The sequence below is a fragment of the Akebia trifoliata genome, chromosome 16, assembly GCF_017979445.1.
Source record: "Akebia trifoliata isolate Shusen 1 chromosome 16, ASM1797944v1, whole genome shotgun sequence".
In the NCBI taxonomy this organism is placed as follows: Eukaryota; Viridiplantae; Streptophyta; class Magnoliopsida; order Ranunculales; family Lardizabalaceae; genus Akebia; species Akebia trifoliata.
Genome location: NC_141390.1, coordinates 30,060,794 through 30,073,424, shown reverse-complemented (window position 1 = coordinate 30,073,424; position 12,631 = coordinate 30,060,794). Strand labels below are relative to the sequence as shown.

General features: G+C 34.1%; 2 protein-coding genes across 2 annotated transcripts; one reads left to right on the top strand and one right to left on the bottom strand.

The window, feature by feature from the left end:
• Window positions 1-2,030, top strand: LOC147383424 (protein LURP-one-related 8-like). The gene is made up of 3 exons (XM_086428451.1): window positions 1-411; window positions 709-930; window positions 1,742-2,030. The coding sequence occupies exons 1-3, from the start codon at window positions 106-108 to the stop codon at window positions 1,868-1,870; spliced, it is 657 nt and encodes a 218-aa protein (XP_086284577.1). The 5' UTR covers window positions 1-105; the 3' UTR covers window positions 1,871-2,030.
• A 1,126-nt stretch (window positions 2,031-3,156) lies between these two features.
• PARP2 (poly(ADP-ribose) polymerase) lies at window positions 3,157-12,395 on the bottom strand. Its single transcript, XM_086428450.1, has 18 exons — window positions 12,144-12,395; window positions 11,790-12,069; window positions 11,276-11,367; window positions 11,037-11,118; window positions 10,202-10,437; window positions 9,925-10,054; window positions 9,267-9,322; window positions 8,365-8,438; window positions 8,133-8,179; window positions 7,780-7,829; window positions 6,351-6,413; window positions 5,433-5,513; window positions 5,131-5,241; window positions 4,908-4,983; window positions 4,495-4,637; window positions 4,061-4,134; window positions 3,509-3,614; window positions 3,157-3,429 (listed from the first exon to the last, which is right to left on the bottom strand). Exons 1-18 carry the CDS (start codon window positions 12,225-12,227, stop codon window positions 3,337-3,339), a joined length of 1,878 nt encoding a protein of 625 aa, XP_086284576.1. The 5' UTR covers window positions 12,228-12,395; the 3' UTR covers window positions 3,157-3,336.
• Between the last annotated feature and the right edge of the window lie 236 nt (window positions 12,396-12,631).

Below are 12,631 nucleotides of genomic sequence, written 5' to 3'. Positions count from 1 at the left end.
ATGGTCCACGTAGTAAAGAATATATCCCATACTTGCAAATGTTTGCATAAGTTGAATGAGATTGGAGGATATCTTCTTCTCCCTCATTAAGCTCCAACAACAAAAATGAGAGTTGGCATCACAGGCCAAAAAACCACTCCTTCAGAAAAACTTAGGAGTAGAAATGTGGACAAGGAAGGGAGACCCATTCTTGAATCTGTAGCTTTCACTTGGCTGTGTTCTTCTTCCCCGGTTCGCTTCACTATTTGGCGTAAATCGTTGTTATTTAATGGTAATGGGTACAGCGTCTTTGATGATTCGAATGGGAGGTTGGTTTTTCGTGTCGAAAATTATGCTTGTGATTGGAAAGAAGAGTCTTTCCTTATGGACTTCAATGGGAATGTGTTGTTTACAATCCGACGACGTAGAAAGGTAGTTTATACTTGTTTATATGGTCACTTGTTCTTGTATGCATGCATGATAATGAGAATTAGGATGTGATTGATAACTAATATAAAGTCGCCCACATCGAAGTACAACAATTATCTTTTGACAAACAACCCCTATAAGAAATTATTCAAATAAATATGCCTAATTAATCACTTATTTATGTAATTATCTCTTTAAAAAAAAATTGGTGGAAATCTAATGATCAAATGTTGCATATATGTTTCACTTACACAGTTACAATTAATAGAGACATGACATGGTATGTGTTTGTTTTAGCAGAAAATTAGCTTCTTAGAGAGTTGGGAAGCATTTAGAGGTGATAAAGATGTTGTAGGGTATTGTGACCATCAGAAGCCCTTCATCATAGCTTCAAAGGCCTTGGGCCACCCGAGTTGCAAGATATCGGTAGCCGCCAAAGATGATTATCAGATCATATGGTCAAGGAAAGAAGGATGGTCCAAGATCTACCGAGCAACAGACGATGTATTGCCAGTTGCCGAGGTAAAACACGTAACTCGAAAGTCTGGAACCTCAGGATTCATGAATTGTTGCATTCTTATGTTTGGGGTCCGAGTCAAATTAATTTGCTTGTTTGTCCTATTAGTATGGGTTACAAGACCATGTATCATGAATAAGTTTTATATGGTTGAAAGTTGATCATCTCTCTTTTGAAGTATAAAAGAAAATCAAGAAATGAATAATATCTTCCTATCTTTATGAATCGGGTTTGTTCTAGACTAATGAACCACAAATCCAAATTCTAATCGAGCAAACTGACGAACCTAATAACATAGGTTGGAGAAACTCCACACATACAAGCAAATTACAAGGGAAAAAACGGTGGGAGGGATAGTGATTAGAGTTTGTTTAATGTTACTGTTGTTGTGGTTTGTGGAGACTAATAGTATTGGTCAAGAAGGAGGTACTATAAATCAAGCCACGCGTTTATCCTTGTCAAACTCGGCACTGAGCTCACTGGGGGGTATGAGGGGGCCAGTGGCCCCCTTAGGAGGTTATGGGGTGAGGCCATCGAATTTTTTTTGTTGTAGTTTCACTAAATATTATGTAAAACCCTAATTAGGTGTCCTGGGATATTTTTATTTCTCATTTTTGGTAAAAGAGTATAATCTGTAATTACGAGTTTTCTCTTCATAGTGAAATCGGTGTGATCCATGGACGTACCTCAATTTTGAGGGAACCATGTAAAATCTCTATGTTTCTTTATGTGATTGCATCTTGTCTTGTATTTGTTTTTTGATTTATTTTCTTGGCTTGGTTGCACATATTTTTCTTAACAACTCTGTGATGGCAGGTTAATAGGAAATGTGAGGGTGCAAGGGAGTCATTGCTAGGTAAAGATGTGCTTACACTGACAGTACAGCCAGGGATTGATCAAGCGATGATAATGGCTATGGTTATGATCAATGATGCCATGAAATGATTCCAGTAGTCTTTCTACTATACACCTTAAAATGGCCAAATATCACCTTAAGGGATCGATAAATAATGAGTCTAGAATGCCCAATCAGAGCTTTGTACTCAAATTATTTTCTTGAACGAATACATATGAGACCTTTGAATGGTCTTACAGTTTTGCGGTTCATGAATCTCAAGGCACACCTTGTTAACAATTCCGAATATGGAAAAAATTTGAAATGTGAAAAATTTGAGTTCTATTCGATTTTGGGTTGCAAAAATCCAGCCTAAAATCCGGTCAAAAATTCGATAAAATGAAAATATGTGGCACATGCTTTATACGTGTATTATTTGTCTCATTTCAAAATTTTGAAAACCAAAAATTCAGTAATATGACAATGAGGGTGATGGTGAATGTGATGATATAGTGGTGATGGTAATAACGATGATGGTGATAAAGAGGACATCGAGGTTATTGTCTCATTGGATTTTAAAAAAAGACCAAAGTCAAGAGATAAATCATTAATTTCAAAAATTAAGGTAGTATGTCAAATAGAAGGATAAAGGCATGTCATTATTTTTTAAATAATGGAAGTGACAAATCGTAAAAAAAGGGATTCCTCCAGAAGTTTGAAGCATGACTGCTTAAAAGTCGAACTTGTGTTATACATTACAACTTACAAGTTTAAACCTTGTAATGTATAAGTAACAATAGCCTTTTTTTTTCGATCGAGATTTTAAAAAATTTGTAAAAACCGTGTTTTATTCTTTTTTAACTTAAAATATATGAATTATTCAAAAAAATTCAATAATCCAGAAAATAATACCTTCACTTAAATAATAAAAAATGAAAAATTCATAAATTAAACAGGAGATTGCTAAGAAGGGGCACACCTACAGTTTAGATGTTGAGGACTAACATACTTTCATATGCGTGTGCCACCTTCTTTACTCTTTGATTCTTAAATGACTTTTGGTTTTTGTGTCAGTCCATTTCAAGACAAAGACACTTTAGAATATGTAGCAGGAGGCTATTGACGGGGGAGCTTTTCCTCATAGGACACGGGACCAGCCTTGAAGGATGGACATATTTGACATTTGGACTGTGTTCCTTTTCCATGTATTTGAGGTTGAAGTTAGAAAAGTACATTTTTCAAAGAATGTTAGATTGAAATAGTGAGAGCTAATGATGTTTTTATCAGAAAAAATCAACCATCTTGATCAAAACATTCAATGTTTGGTTCTTGTCTACTTTGAAACCAGAATATTCCTCCAAAGCAGTCCGAAATGGCATGAAACTTTAAATCATAATTGAAACATTAGAACACACAAAACATGTTTTTTTGACTAACTCCAAGGGCAATTTGACAAATAACTTACATAACATAAAATAACCACTAAGCATTTCCTTTTTTTCCCTCTAGTAACCAAAATAGCCACTCGGCATGTACAAATGTGCTTCATAAAATGAATTACTGAACTTGCTGCCCATCACCTCTTATAATTGAAATTTACTTGAATGACGTAACGCATTCGAATCTGATCTACGTTGTACACAATGTACTCATTGTACAGTAAGCTAGCCTGCAAGACGTATTTGAATAAGTGTTCAGTTAAAATGTAGTCTCACACAATATTAAATCCCTAATACAAAGTGTAGTACCTTGGCACTCCGTTGCTCCTTTGGTTTGCCAAGAGGAACGACAATACCATCTTCAAGTGACTGAAACTCTGAAGAATCCGGCGCTGTTGTACCAACCCCTTTTGTGCTGCAACCGATACAAATTTGCAACTATTTTAATGTTAGAATCTGACCTTGCTGGCCACCTCGACCACTATTCGTAGTTGATCCCAGATTATGATTCATTTCAGACGTGAAGAGGAAAGAGAAGGGTACAAGTACAAATCTTAAAAAACTAAAACTAAATGTAACAAACTAGATCATCAATAAATGACCAAGAATTGAGGAAATAAGCTATAGAAGCTGATATGAACAATATGTACATACAAGAACATATATTAAAAAATGTAGACAGCAAATAAACCTACATAGAGCTAGGGTTGGGTTCCAATTAATTGAGGTTTAGACACGAGACTTTAATAACTCTTCAGCATTAATCTTACAGGGATTTCAATCCTTCTACATGCATTCAATCAGCCCACAATTCATTGAAAGCATGACAAGTGTAGATTAGGAAAAACGAAAAACACAGACCTTAGCTTTCCCTCTGGCAACTGGTCGGCATTATAGTTTGCATCGAAAAGTTCGGCCATCTCACCCAAAGCTACCTGTAAAATAGATGGTTTAACAGTCAAAAAATGTTACCCAAACTCTCCTCCTCTATTCTTCAATCCAAACCATTTAAATATTAGGCCATTCCTTGGATGAGTCAATTATAAAAATCTCCTTAAGAGATATAACTTGAGAGACTTAAGAAATTAAGGTTATAGGTTGAGAAAAATAGAAATACCAATCAGGCTTCCTTCATTGATGCAAGTTTGGTATTATTACCCATCTAAAGAGTGCCCTATTTGTTTGATTTGGAATGACAAACACAAAAATAGGGGGAAAAAAAATATCTCTGCATATGCTGAGCTGTTTTCCACCCATAGTCCAAGGTTTCCACTTGTTATAGATAAGAGAACAACCTCACATAAAAGTAGAACACCAGCCCTAGATTCACGAGACGCGTAGCAATAGTTTGCACTTTTGGAGAACATGTCAGCAAAATAAACCCCCTTTCCAAACATGTAACCTGTTGAAGGTGCTTCCGGAGGTGCAATGCGCAATCCTGTTATTATGCAAAACCCACTTTTTTAATTCATAAAACAATGGTGTTCTTCAATGTTCCCAAAGTATAACATGTTTCAAAGAAGTTACAGTTAAACAAAGAAGTTCCGGTTAAACAAAGTAGGAACAGTCAGTATCAGGGGAAACAGGTAACTGTTTCCTTACAAGTAACCTACCGCCTACCAGATATTTAATGGGACCCACCGACATTTAATGGGTCCCACCAAGATTTTCTAGATCAAAATTTGGACAGTTATAGAATAAGCATGACCTTGTGATAGAATCCCAGTCCAATTTGAGAGTCGAGAACCATGCCACAAAAGCATTCTGTTTTTAGTGCTACAGAACTGCACAAAAAGTAACAAAAGCATTACATCATTGGCAGAAACATAAAGCTTGGGGGGGGGGGGGGGGGGGGTGTACCAGAAACAATTGGGCAAAAGAAAGGAACTCTCATAATGATTAAAACATCTCATGAGTAAAATATTATTCACCTTGCCGAACCGTTCACTTTCACCTTGTCTAGAAACCCTAAATATTTGCACAATATCAACTGTATAATTTGAATGTGTTCTTGCATGAGTGTTCTGCATATACCTCTCTATCTGGCAACAATAAATTGAGCGGTACAATTAAATAATATGGACATATTAGGTAATAAAAAATTCCGAAACAGAAAGTACGCTTTTTATGGTCTTTGAATGTTTTTATCATGTTAAAGTCATACCAAATCTGGGATGACAAGCACAGAGATCTAGCATTTGGATCTAAGCTTTTTAAGATTATATATAATTACCATAGAGAATTCCGCACAACCAACTTCAAGGGGTGTTAATTCAGATCGAAGGCGTTTGTAATGAGAATACAACAGATCTTCCTACAATAAACAAAGTTGAGAAATGGTATTAGAAACCAGTGCAGATTTTTGTACAAGGAAAGCAATCTATAATGCATAAAGAAATATATGACATCCTACAAGCATAACGCTAACCTAACCAAGGTAAGAAAGTTTGATCAAGAAATTATTTTAAAATCAATATTAAGTATCAATGTGGCATCACCAACAATTGATTTCACTCGCAAGTATAGTGCACTTTTGATCAAGTGGGTTTTTTTTTTCTGCTATTTAGAAAATGTAAAAAATAGAATAGAAAACGAAGAAAAGAAAATTCATGGAAATTAATTAAATAAAGACAATCAGTCTGTGGTACCAGGAATAAATCATACATGAAAAGTCGACATAATTGAAATTATCTGATATAACCTTTAGTCTAATCAATTTAGAGATGCATATTGTTTTATATCTCAATCTCGGATTTGGATGTCTCAAAATGCAAAATCCCCTTCTCCGATGCAAACATGAAATAAATATGGACCAAAAACAGAGGACTACGTCAAAATTACCCTAATTTTGCTTGAATAAAACATGAAATAAATATACGAGAAGTAGAATAAAACATTTCCACACATCACAAGCTATCCAATAACATAGTAAACATAGCATGATGTATAGAAGTGAAGAGTCAATTTGACACACATATCCATATCAATACTTGTTGAGCAAAAAAATCATATAAACTTCACGCCAGAGTTACATAGGTTGCATCTACTAGAGTGAAATTTAAATCCTTGCAACAAAGATGGGGAAAACACGTATATAATGAATATCACAGCTAATTTAACTATCAAGGAGAGCGTAAAAAAGAAAATGTACCTCCATCTCATTGACATCCTGTAACAACTTAGTTGCAACCTCAATTTCACCTAGGGCTTCAACCTTCAATGAAACAGAAGCGTGCATTATCTCATTTGCAACAAATTGAAGTGTAATCAATTGAAAATGATCTCACGGACATTGTCTAAAAGGAAATATCTGAGGTAGCTTATATACAAGAAAATAACTAAACTACCCACCATAACTCATCTTAACAGTTTTAAGATGAAAAATCATGAAATCGTTCTTAATACAGATGTTTAGAGGCCATCATGTATTGTGAAATATGTCTGTTATATGATAACATAATGAATTTCATAGACCCAAGAACACACCTAACATAAGTCTGATCTCACCAGTGCACCATTACTGAAAACAATGCTAGCATTTGAAAGTTTTGCCAACATGTGAGGAATATAGACGTAATGAAATATGTAGGATATTTACCATTCCTAGAATCTAGATAATGTAGTATGAGAAGAAATAAAAATTATTGTGAAAGTAGAAATCCTGCTTAGCCACAAATCTATTCCTCCAAAAAAGAAGTAAATGATAAAAGATGAAGAAGAAAGAAAGAAACAAAATTGTGAAGGAACATATAGATTCAATCCCAGTACCTTTCCTTAACCTACCATCTAATGAACATAAATAGTAAGGCATGCATGCATGACATTAAATTCTGTTACTTCCAAGAAAAGTTGAAACATTTCCTTTTCCAGGGGAAGGCAGAACATTAATGGAATATTTCCCATTTAACAAACAAGAATATATTTTTATTTAAAGGATAATAAAATATAAATATTTATTATGAAAATTGGCAGTTAGTAGCAAAGACATGTAATCAGGAAACTACTACACATAACTTTAATAGTTAGTATATGAATCCCGATTTAGTAATTACATGGATAATAATATAATTATCATATTTGGTAACTATAAAAGTAAAATTCTTAAAATAAAACAAAATAAAAGGCAGAAAACTTCAAGGAATAAGCTTTTTTGACATGACTATGACAATTTCAATATGTGAACCTAACTGTCATACCTATGTCAATGTTATTAATATTGTTATTCTTACTCCAAATGGTTGTTTAATGTAGTATGATGATTGAAGAGTTATCAGTGTAATTTCACGCTTTTTTTTTTTTATTTCATAATTTCCTCAAATTATCAATGCATGTTCCCTGTGCTTTCCATGATTTCCATAATGTTTCGAAATTTTCAAAAAAATTACATTATTTCCACATTGCTGTGCTGACTGAAATATATACCAAAATTGAAATTTAAAACCATCATGAGATGAAGATAAAAAAGCATGAAGGAAAGGACTCAATAACTCAAATATAGTAAAGGAAATAACAAACTTCATATTTTTGTTTTACTTATCAAAAAAAAATTAATAATATATAATTATAGAAAAATGACTTACCATTTCCAGCTTGGATTTCAATTTGGAAGGAGTGTCAATGACAAACTCACCTGCCATTATTTAAACTCCATATTAATTAGCTGCAATGTTTTCGCAAATTATGCAAGGGAACAAATTTTTTCTTTTTCTTTTTCTGGTAAATAACATAAGGGAACAAATTGAAGTAAGAACAAATAAAAGCAACAATATACTTCTTGAGAAGAGGCAATTACTTGCGTGCCCTCAACTAAAGAGTGTACTATTACTAGGGAGGAAAAATCCCAAATATATGGGACCACATATTACTTACAAAAGAAAAATAACTGAGTGCCTAACAGAACTACGCATATTATGATAGGGGCAGGGGAACTTACGCATCTTTTTAAAACCGAAGTCATGAGGGATAACAGTGTAAAATTCTCTGCATGAAACAAATTCAAAGTTAAGGAAACTTTCAACAGTATTTGCTCAAGTTACTAACGATGAAATAAAATACAAAGAATAATAAATGCATCGGCATGAATGTCAATTCAACCCTGTGTTAAAAAAATGCACAACTCGACCAAGAAATTATGAGCAGTGAAATGTAAGAAAACAAATGCTTACCCACTTAATTGCTCAAGTTTTTTACTATCGTATTGACCGACGACATCAGCAATTTTCTTCAAGACATCATAACCCTGAATGTACATAGACATGGTAAGTTTAATGCAATAGTGAAAGGAAATGGAGATGAGATGGTACTTTAGGCTACTAAGTTAGAATCTTTACTAGTTCATCTTTATTATATTTTGTCTTTAGTTTATGTTACATAAGGGTACTTTAGGTACTATATTATATTTATGAGCTTATTAATGGAATTTCTGTAATTTGTTTTTTTTAGGATTTTCTGTAATTTGTTATAACAGCTCGATATAAAAGAAACAGAGATAAAGAGGACATCCAACACTTTTTTCTCTATTCACCCTTTCTAAAGCTATACATTTTGTCAAAGCATATACCGATAAATATTGTCAGAATACCATGATTCATGTATTTTTGGCCAATTCCAGAAGCTACACATCTGACTAAATTTATCGTTCTAAACTTCCCAAACCCCGTTAAGTCACTACTCAAGGTCGCACATTTCCTTTCTTCTATGTGACAAAATCAAAGGTTTGTATAGTGAAGATACTTAAAATCAGAGTAAGAAGAAGCTATTTGACAACACACAGCTTCATTACTAATCCAACAACTAAGTAACACACTAGAAAATATAATTTCCAGTTTATATATATTAAAAAATATATATATTCCAGTTCCTTAAAAGTTCTTAACAGAAGTACTCTACTCCACATTGTATTATTGTGTGTAGTAACAAAGTTGTTTTGATTGTATATCATATTTGGGATGACAAATCTTGCTAGTTCAGAATAATGAAATTCTTGTTGCTCCTTGATTTTCCTTTTAGACCCAAGAGATAGGCCCGTCTACACAATATTCTTATGTGTATTAACTCAAAATCTCACCTTCAAAATTGTAGATTTGCTTAGCTTACCAAGGGGCAACTTTTCAGCATTATATCCTACGAGAAAGGAAAAAAATCAAATCAACAAACGATAAGATACAAAGTACACATAGTAAATACAACCCATTTCTTCAAGTGGAGTATAATGTTAACAATGTGGAAACACACAATAACAAAGTACAAAAGCACAAACACCTCCCACAAAATTCAATCTGTCAGTGATCGGAACTTACAAAATAATTGCCATAGAAGTAGAAATATAATAATGGAAATGTTTGGCATTACAGCTATCTAAAACAGTCCCCAATGATATAAAATCTTGTGAGAATCTTATGAAACTCAATAAACGGTAGTTGGCTAAGAGTCATCTACCTCGTGTCACCTCCAATAATAACTAATGGGCTACCTCTTACAAGGACCATTGCCTAAAAATACTGGTGAAATTTGTGAACCATGGTACCCACAAGTAATCATTTGATTAAACTGATTGATGTGATTTAGGGATTATGCCTCTTCAACTGGATGGAGTAGGTTAGCATGTTTACCTTCCCAATGGCTAATAGCCAACTGTATCATTTGAAAAAACTCAAATGGGTTTTTCACCATTCATGAAGTAATCCCTAATATAATGTAGAAACTTAATGGAAAGAATCACTAACCTATTTCCAACATTTGTTGCTTCATCATGCTGATGTTGCAAATAAGAGAGATAAACGTGGCAACACGGGGTTCAAGTTGTGTCTCCCGGGGTTGCACTTGCTTTGCAGAGTCATGAATCTTTTCTGGAACCTGATAATGATTATTGGAATATCAGAGGAAATGGAATGTCTTGGTGTCCAAATTGAGAGGACATAAAGTAGGATGCAAGACATGCCAAGCATTCAACTATCGAGGCATAGAAATATCACACAAGTCAATTGTGTAGGACCAACTCACAACTGGTTTGTTTTCCATCTCACTGTAGTCCATTTCTAACCAAGTATAGCACCTTGGGTAACAAACGAACTCTTTGCGATCAGACCACTCGTTTTTTGTCTTGGCATAGAACCTCAATCTGAACTCCTGAATTGCATTATCTCGTGACGTGTAGGGGCCATGTAGTTTGTTCTGACCTTTAATTCCAACTCTACCCCATCTATTGTAAACCATGAATGTGCCACCATCATCAGATTCTGCAATGATTTTGAAATATCATATGTGGGGATTTGAAAACAAATAATTGTAGTGCAGCAAACCAAACTTTAATTGTTCCATAAATATTTTCAACATGGAATATAGAAACCATGCTTGGATTTCAGTTAAGAACAAGAACCATCAATTTTGTCCAAATGTTTCAATTTTTTGTTGGTGGGTTATAGTATTTAGAGTTTTTAACCCACAACCTTTTGCTTTCAAATAAAACTTTCCTTCCAAAACTTGGTTTTGTAAAATTGTTTTCAGAAGCATTCCATCTTTCTTTGTGTTTGGTTCACCACAACTACAAGAAATAGGACTAGCAATCATTCGTTAAACATAGTTGAATCCAGAGGTAGAGTGACCATAATTGCCTTGCCCGTGTTGAAGCTTCAACTATCTTTAATAAGCATACATTACGAGCCTCATAGTTAAATATAAAATTCAATTTACATAATAAATTATATAGTTTCTGAATTAATCTATTCTTTCAAACATTCAAGAACATTAACCGATTTCCAATAGATTTGATCAAACAAGGGAATCAAACAACTGGATAAACTTGAAATTTGAAAGTTCAAAGGAATCAAGATCAGACCAAGAGCTTGAATTACATAGAACTTGTTATTATTTGCCCCAACATTTGTCTGATTCAACATTGCATCGTAGATTTCATCCGCCTGAAATGAAAAAGAAATGTAAAACATAATCCAAAAATAGATAATTGAAACGTAACGTAAAATAAATAGTTTTCTCCCTATCCATAAAAACACTAAAACAGCGAAATTATAAGTTCCAATCTGATAATCAAACGACAAACATAATCGATATACTTACGTGTTGTAATACATGGTACCGTGCCTTTATGTGATCTGGGAGCCATTGATCCAAGACGGCACTGCCCTTCACACTCTCATTTACTTCTTTATCTATTAAACCACAGTTTCATTATTTATTTATTTTATTTTGAAAAGAAATTACTACTAAAAACCAAACATTTCTCAAACAATTGAACAAAGTAACCTAATTTTTTCGTAACCAACTTTCTCCTTCACACTCTCATCTACTCTTTTATCAACTAAACCACATTTTCATAATAAAACACCAAAATTACTCTTAAAATCAAACACTTCTCAAACAATTGAACAAAGTAACCTAATTTTTTTGTAACCAACTTCTCCTTCACACTCTCATCTACTTCTTTATCAACTACAGTTTCACAATAATAATAATAATAAATAAATAAAACCCAAACTACTCTTCAAAACTAAACATTTCTCCAACAATTCAACAAATTAACCTTTTTTTTTTTTTTGAGATTAACAACTAATAAAGTCCTAAAGATGGGTACCTTCAGGAATCTCTTGGAGATCCTTCGGAGAATCAGCACAGAGTCTCTCTAAGAGTTCTTTCTTCGACCCATTAGCCGAAATGCCACGAAGAGTGGCTTGTTCTCGTAATTGGCGAATACCCAAGTCGCGAAGCTTCTCGACGGATTGAATCTTCTCGGGTACATTCGAATCTTCATCCTCAGATTCTCTTGGTCTCTTCTTACCCGCTAAAGCATCGGTTGATTCTATTGAGGAGTTATTTTTATTTTCTTCGTGAAGAGCTGATTCAAGTCTTCGAACCTGGAAAAATATTGTAATCAAACAGGACAAACTCTGTGAATTCGAAGTCGATGTGGAAGAGAGAGAGAGATTACCAGAGTGGGCTTGGTGCCAGAGGTGTCGATACCACGTTGGGCGAGTTGTGTTCGGAGCTCGGCTACTCTGAGCTTGTTCGCCATTATTGCTCAGAGAGAGAGAGAGATGATTTAAGGAGGAAAATGAGGAGTTTTGACTTATATAAGTGATGAGAACTTCGAGTTCGAAAGCTTCTCAAGGAAGGAAGGAAACGATCAAAACTAAATTGGAGCACGATTTTGGTGGGCCGTTTCTTCACATTCACAATGTCTGTGTGTCCGGGACGCTATGAGAGTTGCTATTGGCAACCCAACTTTCACTTATTGCAACTCAATTCTTAAATTATTAATCAACTATCACCCCGAATCAAAGACTAAAACACTTACACACCATTCAAATACTACAAAAGCTTGGTCCAAGTTATCACCTCAACATTAGAAAGCCTTATAACTAGTTTAGAATCCCAATTAGGAGTAGGCTCATATAAAAATCTCAAATCTAACAAATA

Bases quoted from the DNA above. Each gene is read 5' to 3' on its own strand.
- LOC147383424 (XM_086428451.1), top strand. From the start codon at position 106: ATGAGAGTTGGCATCACAGGCCAAAAAACCACTCCTTCAGAAAAACTT. The intron at 412-708 runs GTAGTTTATACT...TTGTTTTAGCAG, and splicing joins CAATCCGACGACGTAGAAAG to AAAATTAGCTTCTTAGAGAG. The intron at 931-1,741 runs GTAAAACACGTA...CTGTGATGGCAG, and splicing joins ATGTATTGCCAGTTGCCGAG to GTTAATAGGAAATGTGAGGG.
- PARP2 (XM_086428450.1), bottom strand. From the start codon at position 12,227: ATGGCGAACAAGCTCAGAGTAGCCGAGCTCCGAACACAACTCGCCCAA. The intron at 8,180-8,364 runs GTAAGCATTTGT...TGTTTCATGCAG, and splicing joins AAACTTGAGCAATTAAGTGG to AGAATTTTACACTGTTATCC. The intron at 6,414-7,779 runs GTAAGTCATTTT...GTTTCATTGAAG, and splicing joins TGAAATCCAAGCTGGAAATG to GTTGAAGCCCTAGGTGAAAT.